The sequence below is a fragment of the Peromyscus californicus genome, unplaced genomic scaffold (assembly GCF_007827085.1).
Source record: "Peromyscus californicus insignis strain IS unplaced genomic scaffold, ASM782708v3 Scaffold_9__1_contigs__length_137607984, whole genome shotgun sequence".
NCBI classification, from domain to species: domain Eukaryota; kingdom Metazoa; phylum Chordata; class Mammalia; order Rodentia; family Cricetidae; genus Peromyscus; species Peromyscus californicus.
The window spans coordinates 100,205,109-100,219,240 of record NW_026294617.1 but is presented as its reverse complement, the minus strand read 5'-3'; the positions used below and the strand labels follow the sequence as shown (position 1 = coordinate 100,219,240).

The following is a 14,132-nucleotide window of genomic DNA, read 5'->3' as shown; positions in this document are numbered from 1 at the left end:
AGAGAGTGAGTGGAGAGAAGTGGTACCAGCTGTTTCCAAGTCTTATCACCTACAAACAGTTAAATGTTTGTGGTGGAAACACTCCCAAAGCACACAGAGGACCACAAAGCAAGGATAAGTGTTGTTTTCGCTGAGTACATCCTGGCCCTGTAAATGCTGAGAACAGCAAATTCCATCAGTCTTGTCTCAAAGTATTTATTCTACAGGGTCATGACAAAGCCAGCAAGGATCTAATGCTTTGGGCCAATAAACATCAAAACTTTAACATTTTAATTATATTTTACAGCTGGGTGTTGGTGTTGCACACCTGTAATCCCAGCATTCTAAAGGCAGAGTAGAAGGATCACTCACAAGTCCGAGGCCAGCCTGGGCTATATAGTGAGTTCCAAGCCAACCAAGCCTACATAGTGAGACCTTATCTCAAATGAACAAATATTAGATTTTACGTGTGTTAGAATCATATTCATTTAGACAGTATTTGAGAGAAATTGTAGAGAAGTTAGTTCATAAAAGACAAATAACCAGTTAAGGTATGACTTTATTTATTTTTTATTACTTATTTCCTTATTACACTTACTAACAGTTGGATAAAATAAAATTAAAATAGAGTCTCACTATGCAGCCCTGGCTGGCCTGAAATTTTCTGTGTAGACCAGGCTGAACTTGAACTCACAAAGATCTGCCTACCTCTTCTACCCAAGGACTGTAATTAAAGGCCTGTGCCACCATGCCAGGCTTAAACTAAGATTTTGAGAGCTGAGGATTTAATGCAAAGGTTGAATCCTTGTCAGACTTGCTCAAGGCCCCATGTTCAATCCCCAGAGCTACAATCAATCAATCAATAACCATAGCTTAATTCTAGTTTTAATTGTGAATTCAGTTAGACATATAAAATCATATAGACATATAAAAAAAACTATAGTATTTACATTTTGTGAAGAATAGTTTTTTGCTTGAAATCATGGGTAAATATGTTATTTTAGCCTATTATTACACACTATACCCTCTTCTCAGAAAGTATCTGTGGCTAATACAGTACGAGCTGAAAATAATTTGCACTTATCTGATGGTTTATTGTGTAACTGCATTCATCACAGAATAACAACAAAGAAGACCTTTTATGAAGTAATGTGAACTAGGTGGATTAAGGAAAGCCTTGCAAAATCACCTGCAAGTTCAGACATCTCAGTAAATGAATGTCTGTTTTCCTGACTCCCACTTACGCTGCAAACACTAACAGTGTAACTACCACTCTGAAGAAGGTATACAGCAGTGCTTCTCAACCTTCCTAGTCCCGTGACCTTTTAACACAGTTCCTCATGTTGTGGTGACCCCCAACCATTAATTACTTTCATTACTACCTCGTAGCTGCAATTTTGCTACTGTTATGAACTGTAGTGCAAACATCTGTGTTTTCCAATGATCTTAAGCAACCCGTGTGAAAGGATTGTTTGATCCTCCAAAAGGGCTGCAACCTATAGGTTGAGAACCACTGATATATGGGATTAAAACTGCCCTTATGAACATAACATATTATCTCATCAAGGCTATCCTAAGTTGTTGACAAAAATCTTACATATTTGTTTTCAGTTATAATAAATGTATGAAGATATGACTTGAGAATTTTTTACTATTCCAAGAAAATTGGGCACTAAATGATTAATAGAATCCTAGACAGCCATACTAAAGCAATTTAATGAGGATAAATAACTCAGAGTAGTAAATACTAATAATGGTTGTAAAGGCAGTAATTACTCTATCTTTTAATGGTGCATGCTTTTGTCATCTCTACACAAAGGATGCATTTATTAACCTTTGAATTTCCAACACAGTGTCTAAAACACAATAAGCACTCCACAAAAACTTGCAAAAGATATAAATTAATTGACGGGAATAGGCATTCTTTTAAAAATTCCTGTCATGCTAGCAATGTTCCAAATTGTAGCGATGATGTCATCATTCCCTGACAGAGTAAGTATGGGATCATGTATGCTACCTTCCTCATACTCCTCAGGCATATTTTAGAGTTAAAATCACGTCACAAAGAGCTTGTACAGTCAGATGGCATCTTAGAGAGGATTTGAGTCCCTATATGTTATAGATAAGAAAAGAGATTAAGAAAGGCAAAGAAACTTGTAAATCATATTGTTGATAGGAGAGTCAAGACCAAGCCCTCAGCGCCTGGTTCCCAGGCCAGAGTTTCCTTTTAATGCATCATGAGCCATTAGCCTAATTATTGGTTACATTTTCTGGAGAGTGCTTTTACTTTTCCCTATCCATTGAGCTATAGACACCCTAAAAATAATTACTTATCTATATAGTTCCTATTTTATTATAATGTTTAGTATCTCATATAGATATAACAGGAATCAAATCCCCAATAACCAATGCCATCATCTCTACTATTAAGTATCATTATTTATTTTCTTCATTTTTGGTTTGTTGTTTTTGTTTTCAGACAGTCTCATGTATCCCAGACTGGTCCTCAGCCGACTATGCACACAAGGCTGGCCTTGAACTCCTGATTCTCTTGCCTCCATCCCTGAGTACTGGGATTATAGGTGTGCACCACTAAAATAAAAATATAAATGCAGTTTTGAGCTTAATCTACTCCTAAGGGGCACTGGCAAATTCAAGTTTCACATATTTTGTGTGAAATAAACAATAACAACAACAAATGGATGAGTTCTTCAAATAATCATTGCTTGCTATATGATCCAATTTTAGAGTCCTGGTTGATAAAATCATTTATTTCTTAGATAAAAGGCAAAAAAAAGAAAGAAAAGAAAAGAAATAAAGGAATTATTGAAACACACAGTATTCAAGATGAAATAAAAATGTAAGAGGTATTAATGATAATTATAATCCTCTTCTATAAGTCACTGAAAATGGATATTGAACACTTTGCAGTCTCTAAAATCTCCAAAGGAAAGTGTACTATAAAAGGCAATTCTGCCAGGGAAGAGCATGTCAATTGGCTACCTAATATCAAATGGTCAGCCCTGAAAATATATATACAAGTAACATTATACAGACTGAGCAGGATGTATTTACGTATTTAAGAATATATGTGTATATATATATGTATATATGTATACATAGATAATATATGTAATAACAATTAATGAAAAAAGGAACCATGAACTTGAAAGAGAACAAGGAGGGATATATGAATTTGGAGGGAGGAAAGGGAAGGGGAAATGATGTAATTATATTATAATATCAAAAAATAAAAGATACAATTTAAAAACTAAAAGAAAAAAGTACCCATTTGCAAATGTACTGAGACACTTTAATCCCTCACAAATAGTTCGGTTTGTCATGATTTTAGACTGCTGCATTCCATTTTTCTCCAAAATATATTCACTAATTTATCAAAATAAAAACTTCTGATTAAAAAAACAATTCTTAACTAAGACTAACCAAGCTATATCGAGAGTCTTAATATATCTTTATTATTTTTTCTTTAAAAACAGTTTCTTTATATTTGATGTAAAGCTTACAACAAACCCTATTTTTTTGTTATTTCTGCAGAAATCGTGTAATGTGTATTGCATATTTGTTTTTAACTTGCATACTTTTAGCCTACAAGGCTCTATTCTGGTTTCATTTTCTTTAGGATTAGCGTCGCTAAACTAAAAATCACATTTTTCGTTTGTCTTTTCAACCTTTCTGACAGGAAGTACAGATGGTGGACATAATAATTTAAGGCTTATGTCACAATCAGTCATCAGCTGAGCGTCATGGGGCTTTGTTTGTACACTAACCTGTGATAATAGAAGTCTTGGGCCCTTCCTGCTAATGACTAACCAGAGTTGATGTTCCTGTTCATTGTAAGCCTCAGGAGAAGCTTCCAGCAGGCTGGAATCATGATCCCTAAAATGAATGTGGGTAGGATTACCTGTCCCCATAGGTGAAATTCATTTCATAGACATCTTTTAGAAACTTAACAAAAGGTGATTCTTTATCCATTATGCTTTGTACCTTACCACATACATCCCAATGGTCTTTTAATTTACAATTGAAATTGGTAAAATACTAATATAGTAAATTAAGTAAAACACTTGAGGTAGATGCTAAATTCAAACTATAAGACATCGAATTATATATGTATATAGACTATTTTATATTTAGTAATTATTAAAAATAGCCTTTAAAACGTTTTTGAGACAGTTTCATTGTGCAGTCCTGGCACTGTGCATAGTGGTTTCAAAGTCACAGAGATCCACCTGCATCTGCTTCATGAGTGCTGAGATGAAAAGTGTGCACCACCACACCTGGATAAAAACAGTCTTATGTATAACTATAGAAGAAGAAGAAGAATGTTGCCTAACTAGATTTAAAAAGTCTATAAACTAGCGGGGAACTTCCAGTGCCATGAATGTGGTAACAAAAATCTGTTTGACCAGAACAAGTAAAAGAGGTCGTAAGAGAATGTACAGATGTAGCTGAAGTGTTGAGATAAACAGATGTGGTGGCATTTCTGGTCGGCTACATTAGAAAGAAGAGGGAGATTGGAGATAGACACAGGGAACTTGGGATCTGGTTGACAATGAGCAAAGGGAGGTCATTCCAAGCAGATGAAGCAGCAATAGTAAATTGATGAGCAGGAAAGAGCGGGGAATATGGGAGATTAGATCTTGGAAATGTGCTGGTATGTGTAAGAGGTAAGTCAAGATCTTAGTGGCTGGACATGAGTTTGAATGATATTCAACATGAAATAAGAAAGAATATCTAAAGGTTGGAGTCATGTTATACATAGAAGCATCAGCGTTCCAACTGACTAAAGGAGAAATGCATGATGGGAAGTGAGCAGAAGGTAACATCTGTATGATAAAGAATGAGGAAGGTGGGTGGATTCAGCAGTCAAGAGCACTTGCTGCTCTTACAGAGGACCTACATTTAATTCCCATAGCCTACGTGGTAGCTCACAAACTGCCTGTAACTCCAGCTCCAGAAGATTCAAAACCCATGACCTCTGAGGCAACTACATTCACATACACTACCCATGCACAGACACACGTGCATATAACTAAACCCAAAATAAGTTTTGAAAGAAAAAAAAAAAGCAAGGAAGATATACACATGCAGACTAAAGTGGAAAAGAAAGACAATGTTTAAGAAGGCTATGACAAAAAGAAACCAGCTTGATTTGATGATCTAGTCACTAAAAATTCAGCAAATACTCATAGAATACTTTCATGATATAAGACTTTGTTAAAAAAAAAAAACAAAGCAAAGCAAAGCAAAAACAAGCATTCAATTAAATTCAAAGCAGATGCTTGTGCGCAGGAAGATGGCGGCAGAGGGACGGGACCTAGAGCGCTGTTTGTGGCTGAAGCACCTTCTGGAACTCGCAGAGCTAGTGCTCAGAGAGGAGACTTCCAGGTCAGATCCAGCTCTTACCCTCCACGTCTTGTGTCCGAAGTGTGTGGTGGTTTTCACCACTGCTGGTGCCTTCCCTTGAGTTTCAGAGAGACAACCAAGGGCGACCTCGATGGCCTGTGTTGTTTGGGGGTGCTCTTGGACTCTCCTGACAGACAACTCGAAATGACATGTCACGTGTCTGGCACTGGCGGCTTTGATAAATAACTTGTGGTTTTGGGGAGAAGCATTGTCATCCCAGGTGGCATAATTCCATTTAAACTCGATATAATATAGGTAAAAATGTGTGTTATATATAAAATTTTAGGTAAACATAAAATAATATTATTCCCTATGGCTTTCCAAACATTCTTGGTGTTATTTGTTCCTCCCCTCTCCCTCTTCCTCTCTATTACCCTTCCTTCTCCCCAGCTAAAGTTCCTAGCCTCTTCTCCCCATGTACCCCTTCATAGCACCTGTGGATGACTATTCCTCTTTCTAGAACACCCCCCCCCCCCCGATTCCCCTTTTTACTTTCCTGGCTTCTGAGGTTACTCCAGGTTATATACTCACATCTAAAAATTCACATCTAGGATCCACCAATAAGGGACACCAACAGGGTGTTTGTCTTTCTGGACAAACTAAGGGTTACCTCACTTAGTATAATATTTTGTTACTTGTAAATTTCATGATTTCATTTTCTTTACAACTAAATAATATTCCACTGTCTATATGTGCCATATTTTCAACATCCATTCATCAATTGGAAGACATTGATCAATTGAACGGGGAGGAAGCCCACAGAGTAGAAGAGAATCTTTGCCAAGAATATATAAAGAATTCAAAACAGAGCCAAGAAATCAAATGGCCCAGTTAAAAATGGCTTATGGATGTGAACAGAGAGTTCTCTAAAGAACAAATCAAAACTGCTAAGAAGTATCTTTAAAAGTATTCAACATTGTTAGAAATCAGGGAAATGTAAATATACAATACTTTGCTACTTCATGCCTGACAGTAAGATCTCATTGCCGAAGACGCCACATACTTGAGTCATAGCGAACATGAGGACATCTAGCTGGTAGTCAACTGGAAGAAGCTTCATCCCTACTGTCTGCTTTCATGGTGCTGAATGGTGCTATGCATGCTACAAGAGAAAAGCAAGCCTATCACAGCCAGCTGTGAACCTTGCAAATTACATTAATGACTGGCCTAGCAAAACATGCCCACTGGTACAATGGAGGCACAAATTTTACAGGAGTAATCAACCACTTTTTCATTGGACTTAAGTATGACACTATCAATAGAGCCAAGGACTTGTGGCTACAAAGGTCATGGGCCCAAGGGGAAAATCTGCTAGCATATTCTGCTAAAACACATAGCATTAAAATGATTCCTAATAACATATTGCTAAAGCCACAGATCAGTGCACCGTTCAGCCTTCATCAGAGAAGCGTCTTCTTGAAGTAGATAGCAATTACCATAGAGACTCCAATTGGTTAACATGCAAAGAATAACAGACTTCAGAGTGCTCAGTCCTAAATGGTACATCAGTATAACAACCCTCTTCTCAAGGCTCAGGAATCTCGTGGACAAGAGGCTGGGAAGATTGTAACAGCCAGGGGTAGTGGATGGCATTTGCCAGACACAGGGGAACAGAAGCACCTATAAACTCAGAGCAATGTGACCATGTGACAGTGTGACAGCAAGCTCAAGCCAGACAGAACCCCAGCCCAAGAGCGGGGAGCAGGGAGGGGGGCATGAGGTCCCAACCCTAGCTGAAGAGCTCTTGCTGTTTAATTGCTGCTGAGAGAGGAAAAGTCAGTTTTCTTTAAGAGTGTGACACCTGGTCGACCTGGGCAAGCCCCACACTCATGAGTAGTTAGCCAATACATACCGGACTTGATGGGAAAGGAAGACATGAAGTTTGGGTAAATGGGGGAGGATCTTGGAGGAATTTGGGAAGGGAGATGAATATGAGCAAAATACATTATATAGAATTCTCAAAGAATTGAGAAAAATATTATTTTGTAAAAGAATATCTACGTCAAATGTTGGGCCATATGCTGTCTTTTATTAGATTGGTAAAGATTCTACAATTAAACACATTTCTTATAGCGATGTTATGAACAGAAATCAAATAAATTGAAGGAAAGTACCACAAGGTCATGCACACAGTAATGCTCAATGCATTTTGGTTTTCATTTTTGTCCAGTGAATTATAGCCTGACATACACAAAAGTTTTCACTGAACTGTTCAACTTTATTACAATGTAAATTACTGCGGTCCTGAGGAACAATATGGTGGCATCATGTTTAGTTTCTTGATATACAAATGGAGGCTTGCATATGCTATTACTGTGCCTAATAGTTTCATTTGACTTTTAAACAAATACAGCACAACATTGCTATGCAGAATGGGAAAATTGATGGAAGCAACCTGGAAAGTGGTCCGCAGCAAGCCCCCTCGACTCCTCCCAACACCCCAGATCCCCGAAGCCCTCCAAATCCAGAGAACATCGCACCAGGTAACTAAGCATCCTCAAATGGAACAGTAAAATTTCTTTGTATTTAAAAATGCTACTCGTTGACATTTCATTAAGTGGCATTTAAATGATGCAACTTTTCTCATTATATTTTGTTCATAAGTTTAAGACAAAAGTAAAATTTAAGTTTGAAAGAATCATGTAAAATATTTATAATAGTTATATATTCTTTCAGACAGTCCATGATACTCCTTTTTAAAATTTTTATTTATTTAGGGTTTGTGTATGTATGAGTGTGTGTGTGTGTGTGTGTGTGTGTGTGTGTGTGTGTGTGTGTGTGTGTGTATGTATGGGTGGTGGTGTGAGACTTCTGCTGAGTGCATGTGGAGGTCAGAAGACAGCTCTCAGGAGTCAGCTTTTTCATGGTTTATGTTCTCTGAAAGGATTTATATGCAGTCTGTAAAGCATGGATTTCATTAGGTGTAGGTGGCTCATTCCTTTAATCCTAGTAGTCTGGAAGCTAAGGCAGGAGGTTTATGACTTTCAGGCCAGTCTGGGCTACTTAAACTCTGTCTCAAAAGAAACAAACAATATCAACAATAACAACAAAACCCACAAACAAAAAAAGAACATAGTCTTTTAGCTTGTTTTAAAAACAAATCCTATTATGTTAATATGTATTATTTAGAAATGTTATTACATGCTGAGAGATATCTTTAGGAAAAATTATATTAATCAATTAGTAACTTTTCAAAATAAACTATAGCAAGTTTTTTTTGTCTTTAAAAATTCAAATATTGCCTTAAGAGTAATATGCAAAGTAATTTTTTTAATTTATGGAACTAAACTGTGAAATGAGCAATATCTCTTGAGTTCTAGAAAATGAATAAACAATTTAGGAAAAGCATTTCAAGAGTTTTCCTCAAAGAGTGGTAATAAACGATTTTTGAATATAGGTGAGGCAACTCACTAACATTTAATCTTTAAAGAGAAGTAAGTTGAACATCACCGCTGCTGAATTTAGATCATTTAGAAGCATTCTGATTGATCACATTGAGGAAAACCACAGACATACTAAAACAACATTGCAGAAGAACAAGTAAGCACAATTCAACTGCACAGTATTCTAAGATTAATGTGGTAACAAAGTTCTTCCGTTGTTCCAAACAGAAGCTACGGCAGAAAGCGAGCTTCCAGCTCACAGTGGCCGAGTTCAATGCCATGATCTGTCCACCCGCTCCTTTTCATTTTACTGTTGCACTGTTAAAAAATTAATTTATTTTGGTTTGACTTTTTTAAATCTTTAAAATAAGGAAAACAAGTTAGGGTGAGAACTAAGTATGATGAGTATTGTCTTTAAGATATGACGAGTGCTTGGTTAATTTTTTAAATTTATTTATTTAATTTTACATTTTCAATTAAAATATAATTATCACTTTCTCCATTCCTTTCGTCACTCCAATCCCCTCCATGTCCCCTTCCTCCAATCCCTCTCCACTCTCAAATTGATTGCCTCTTTATTATTATTATTACATATATATTATTTATATGTGTGTATATTATCATTACATATATATACATAAATACAATCTGTTGAGTCTATGTTTTTTGTTTGTGTGTATATGATTTCAGGGCTGACTATTAATACTTAAATATTTTTCTTTCTTTTCCTTTTTCTCTTTTCTTCTTTGTTTTTGGTTTTGTTTGTTTGTTTGTTTTGAGACAGGATTTCTCTGTGTAATAGCCCTGGCTATCCTGGACTTACTCTGTAGACCAGGCTGGCCTCGAACTCAAGAGATCCACCTGCCTCTGCTCCCTGAGTGCTGGGATTAAAGGTGTGTCCCATCACAGCCTAGCTAAAATTAGTGTGTGTATGAAGAATTTCATAACAATAAGGCTACAGTGGGTACTTAACTCTTCTTTTAAAATGATTTTTTTGAGTCTAATGTAAAATAACATAAGAGCACATTTAAAAATAATAGTTTTGTTTAAATAAATTTAAATTAGACTCAAGGGAAAATAACATGATTTGGAAAAGCAAATCATTAAAAGTGTTAATAAATAACAATGATAATAATAACAATAATAATAAGTGTCTTCTTTTCTAAGGTCCTTAAATTTAAAAGAGTTTTTAAATGTCTCCACTTCAGTTTGCTGCTTTCTGTTGACTCATAGAAAGGGTTTGTCCTGAACTTACCCCAGCAAGAAACACTAAATGCAGGAAGATGTTAGGTGGCATTTAGTAAATGAGGGGCACTCTGTGTATTCACTTTTGCTGTTTCCAAAGGATATTCTGGACCACTGAAGGAAATTCCTCCTGAAAGATTTAACACGACGGCCGTTCCCAAGTACTACCAGTCGCCCTGGGAGCAGGCCATTGGCAGCGACCCCGAGCTCCTGGAGGCTTTGTACCCGAAACTTTTCAAGCCGGAAGGAAAGGCAGAACTACCTGATTACAGGAGTTTTAACAGGTAACTCAGTTATCCAGCGTGACTCGGTGGATGTGTGAGACCCAGACAATCTCACGGCCAGAGAGGGAATCGAATCCTCTGTAGAAAACCAGCTTTGATCTTAAGAAAATCATCTACATACAAACACAGGTGTCTAAGTCTGAGTGAACACTCATTTTTTTTGCACTAATACTCTAAAAGTTTTAACTGGTTAATTCACTGGAGTCTATATGAAAAAATTCATAAAAATAATGAAAGTTTTAAATTTTACCATTTATTTATTTATTTATTTATTTATTTATTTATTTATTTATTTATATTCATCCATTTTGTTTGTGTGGTGGGAGGTCAGCGCATGTGCCATAGCACATGCAGAGGCCAGAAGAGAACCCGCAGGGGTCTGTTCTTGTTTTCTACCAAGTAAGACCCAGAGATTGAACTCAGGTCATCAGGCAGAACTTCAAGGGCCTTCACCCAGTGAGCTGCCTTTTAGGCACAATCATCTTTTTTTTTTTTTAAGTTATTTAAAAGCTATGAAGACAGTCAATTATCTTGAAGACCAAAATCTCAGGGGGGAAAAAAGGAAAATTTAGAATCTAAACGCAATATTTGATGTCACTTTTCTGAGGCAGGTGCTCACGGGTAAAACATAAAAGGCCGAGAGGGTTAGCAAAACCGAGCAGTCTGGAGCATGTGATGAGCAGGAAGAGATTAGGGTCTTTCACGGAGAAGCCCTGCTGTCTACTCCAGGCTTTCTGGTAGAAATCATTAACACATCCCTTAGAGTAAAGGCAAGCTCTAGACCAGCCTTCAACACACTCCATGTGCCTTCAATCAGCAGTGGCAAGATGGGCAAATACTCCCTCCTCCCAGTCACGCAGCTGCTGAGACAAAAGTCAGTCCTTTTGGATGATACAACTTTAGACTCAAATCATCTTTACGACTGTTAAGTTTCTGTCAACTTTTTATTATGATAAAACACGTAGTATAAATTGGACAACTTTAACCACTTTTTAAAAGACCACGTGTGTTCCTGGTGTCCATGGAGGTCAGGAAAGGGCACAAGGTCCCCTGGAACTGGAGTTACAGATGGTTGTGTGCCACCATTTAAATGCCGGGAATCTAGAAACCTGCAAGAGCAGGGCATGCTCTTAACTGCTGAGCCATCTTTCCAATCCCTCACTTATAATCATATGATAACTATACTCACAATATACGTAACTACTACCACCGTCCCCAAGACACATTTCCTTGTAAGACCCCAACTCCCACATCTGTTAGACAATGATTTTTATGCACATTCCTAGTCTCCGACCAGCCACGATTCTACTTTCTGTCCTTACGATTTTCCCTACTCTAAATATTTCTTATAAGTGACATCATATAGTATTTGTCTTTTTAGATTGGCTTAGTAGAATGTCCTCCAGTTTAAAATTTATTTGGTGTTTATATTACTATAAAATTCAAAATATTGACTACTTCTAGGGGCAGCAGGGTTTATGACTGAGCAAGGATGCATATAATGCTCTACAGTAGTTCCTAAGATGTATGGCAATTCCAAGATGGTTGTATACATGTCATGGGACAATGTTCCCGCTGAACACGGGGGGGAGGGGGGGGGGGATTCACAGAGCAAGGGAAGCAGGGGACATATGTGCAGCAGCCATGCCAATCTGTGGGAACAGGACCCTGTGGAGGAGTTAAAGCGACATGGGAAGGACTGATGGCCAAGACTTTTTCAAACTTGCTAGAAGACACGAAGCTTCAAGAAACACCACGAAAGCTGAGAAGTGTGAGTGAGGCAGGAAGGAGGAGGTTCTAAGGCCCAGGATTAAAGTATCTCTTCAAAGAATTAAAAGCAAGTTGATTTCCTAACTAAAATGATGGAAGTCAGGAAATAACACCTGAAATCATAACATAACTACCAATTTATAAAGTATTCCTTAACAGTCAAAGTTAAATTTACATACACATTTTCAGACACAGACAATTGTTGGTCCCTACTAGACAGTAAGACAAGAATAACAAACAGGGTTGCCATTGTTCACAGATGGCATGGTTATGCCCACAAACATCCGAAAGGAGCTACAGACAATCACCAGAATGAGAAAGGAAATGTGGCAGGAATACAGAGTGCTAAGTCAGCATGAAATACACCAGGAACAAACCGCTAGAAAACAAATCATTTTCATTATTTCATGGCCTGTAATCTATGATTTGTGAGTGCTTCTTTGTTTATCTTGTACTTCAATAAAAATTGTATTGTAAAACTCTCCTAGAGACAAAGTAACTCCAATAATGATCTCTAACCTGTATAAATTCAATGTGACAAAGGCCCTTCATTTTAATTTGTCAGAATATAGTCCAGTCATTTAAAAAGAGAAGCTCAAATAATTTCCAGGTATAAAATGGATTTTTCCACATTGTATGTCAACACAATTTTATTTTCTCAAACTACTAATGATTCTGAGAATATAATTTGACCAAGAATTTAGTTCCTCAACTATTATGCATATGTTTCAAAAGTAAAATGCAGTAGTATTGTTTCTCTCCCTATATTTACTAAATTATTCAATATGTTACTACACTGAGACTTCATGCTGATGTAATGTTTTCTCATTTTTGTAAAACAAATGGTAAAGACACATACACACACACACACACACACACACACACAGAGAGAGAGAGAGAGAGAGAGAGAGAGAGAGAGAGAGAGAGAGAGAAGGTTCCACATATCCTAAAGTCCTTGCAAGAAGTAAATCGCTGCGGTTTGGTGCCCCCATGTTCTTAGGCATAATCACTGGATATTAACAAAGGGTAAGGTGCAAGCTAACACTCAGTGGTGATAATGATTGAAAGAAAACTGACTCCCAAGGATAATTACAATCTCAAAATGATCAGGATCTGAATACAACTTTTTGTTCTTATATTCCTTTTGTATGTATTCAAACTTCATGCTACATTCAGACCCGTGGAGCACAAGAGAAATAAGCTGAGAGAGAGGAAATTCCTGGCTTTGCTTCAAATTGCTGTATGATCTTAGGTGCAACGTTTAACTTAATTTTCTCACCCTTAGAATATATTTTATGATTAAAGTGCTTTAAATATAGCACACTTATTTGCTATTTGATAGAATAATTTATTTTTTTAATTTCTATGCAAACGTTTTACCTTGCAGAAAAAATTAACAATTATCATGAATATATTATACATCCAGTGCTGTTTAATTTTACAAATGGACATCAGAGTGAATAAGAAAGCATCAATCTGTGAATCTGAGAGATACAGGCTTGCTATTCACTACATAGATGACATAATATGAAAACCATTTTAACTCAGATCTATTTCTGAAAAGTTAGTATTATGGAAATTATAGAGATACAATTCCATTTTAAACGAAGACTTGGAGTCTTTCCACTGGAAATTTGTGCTCCACTAACTTGGAATGAAGCTTGAAAGTATTTCCATGGACCTGAAACACCTTATAGTCTCCCACTCTGGATACTGGATTCTCCTTCATGTCTGTGGAAAGGGTAATGGAGCCCAAATCAACAGGATGTTGTCTCAGAGGTGCCAAAGAAAAGAAAACTGTTTTCCTAACAGCAACCTCCACTGGACCTGTAGTGGGAGCTAAGAGATGGGTGATGGAACAGAAGGAATATTGTCCTTTACAAGTCAAGAAAACTACTCACAGCTTCTTCAGAAAAAATAACCTGCATTGGCTAAAAACCAGGAAGACAGTACACTGAATGCCAAACCTAAGCAGCGGGTTGAGAGGTAGAGAGCTCTCCCTTTGAGATTTAATTCAGAAAATGCATTTTAAAACAAGTAAATT

General features: G+C 36.9%; 1 protein-coding gene across 1 annotated transcript in view; it reads left to right on the top strand.

Moving 5' to 3' along the window:
- Myoz2 (myozenin 2) overlaps window positions 1-14,132 on the top strand; it is a 28,272-nt gene that overhangs the window by 9,098 nt on the left and 5,042 nt on the right. The window contains exons 4-5 of the mRNA XM_052731986.1: window positions 7,760-7,889; window positions 10,135-10,318. Of these exons, the coding sequence (XP_052587946.1) occupies window positions 7,760-7,889; window positions 10,135-10,318 (314 nt within the window). The remainder of the gene's footprint in view (window positions 1-7,759; window positions 7,890-10,134; window positions 10,319-14,132) is intronic.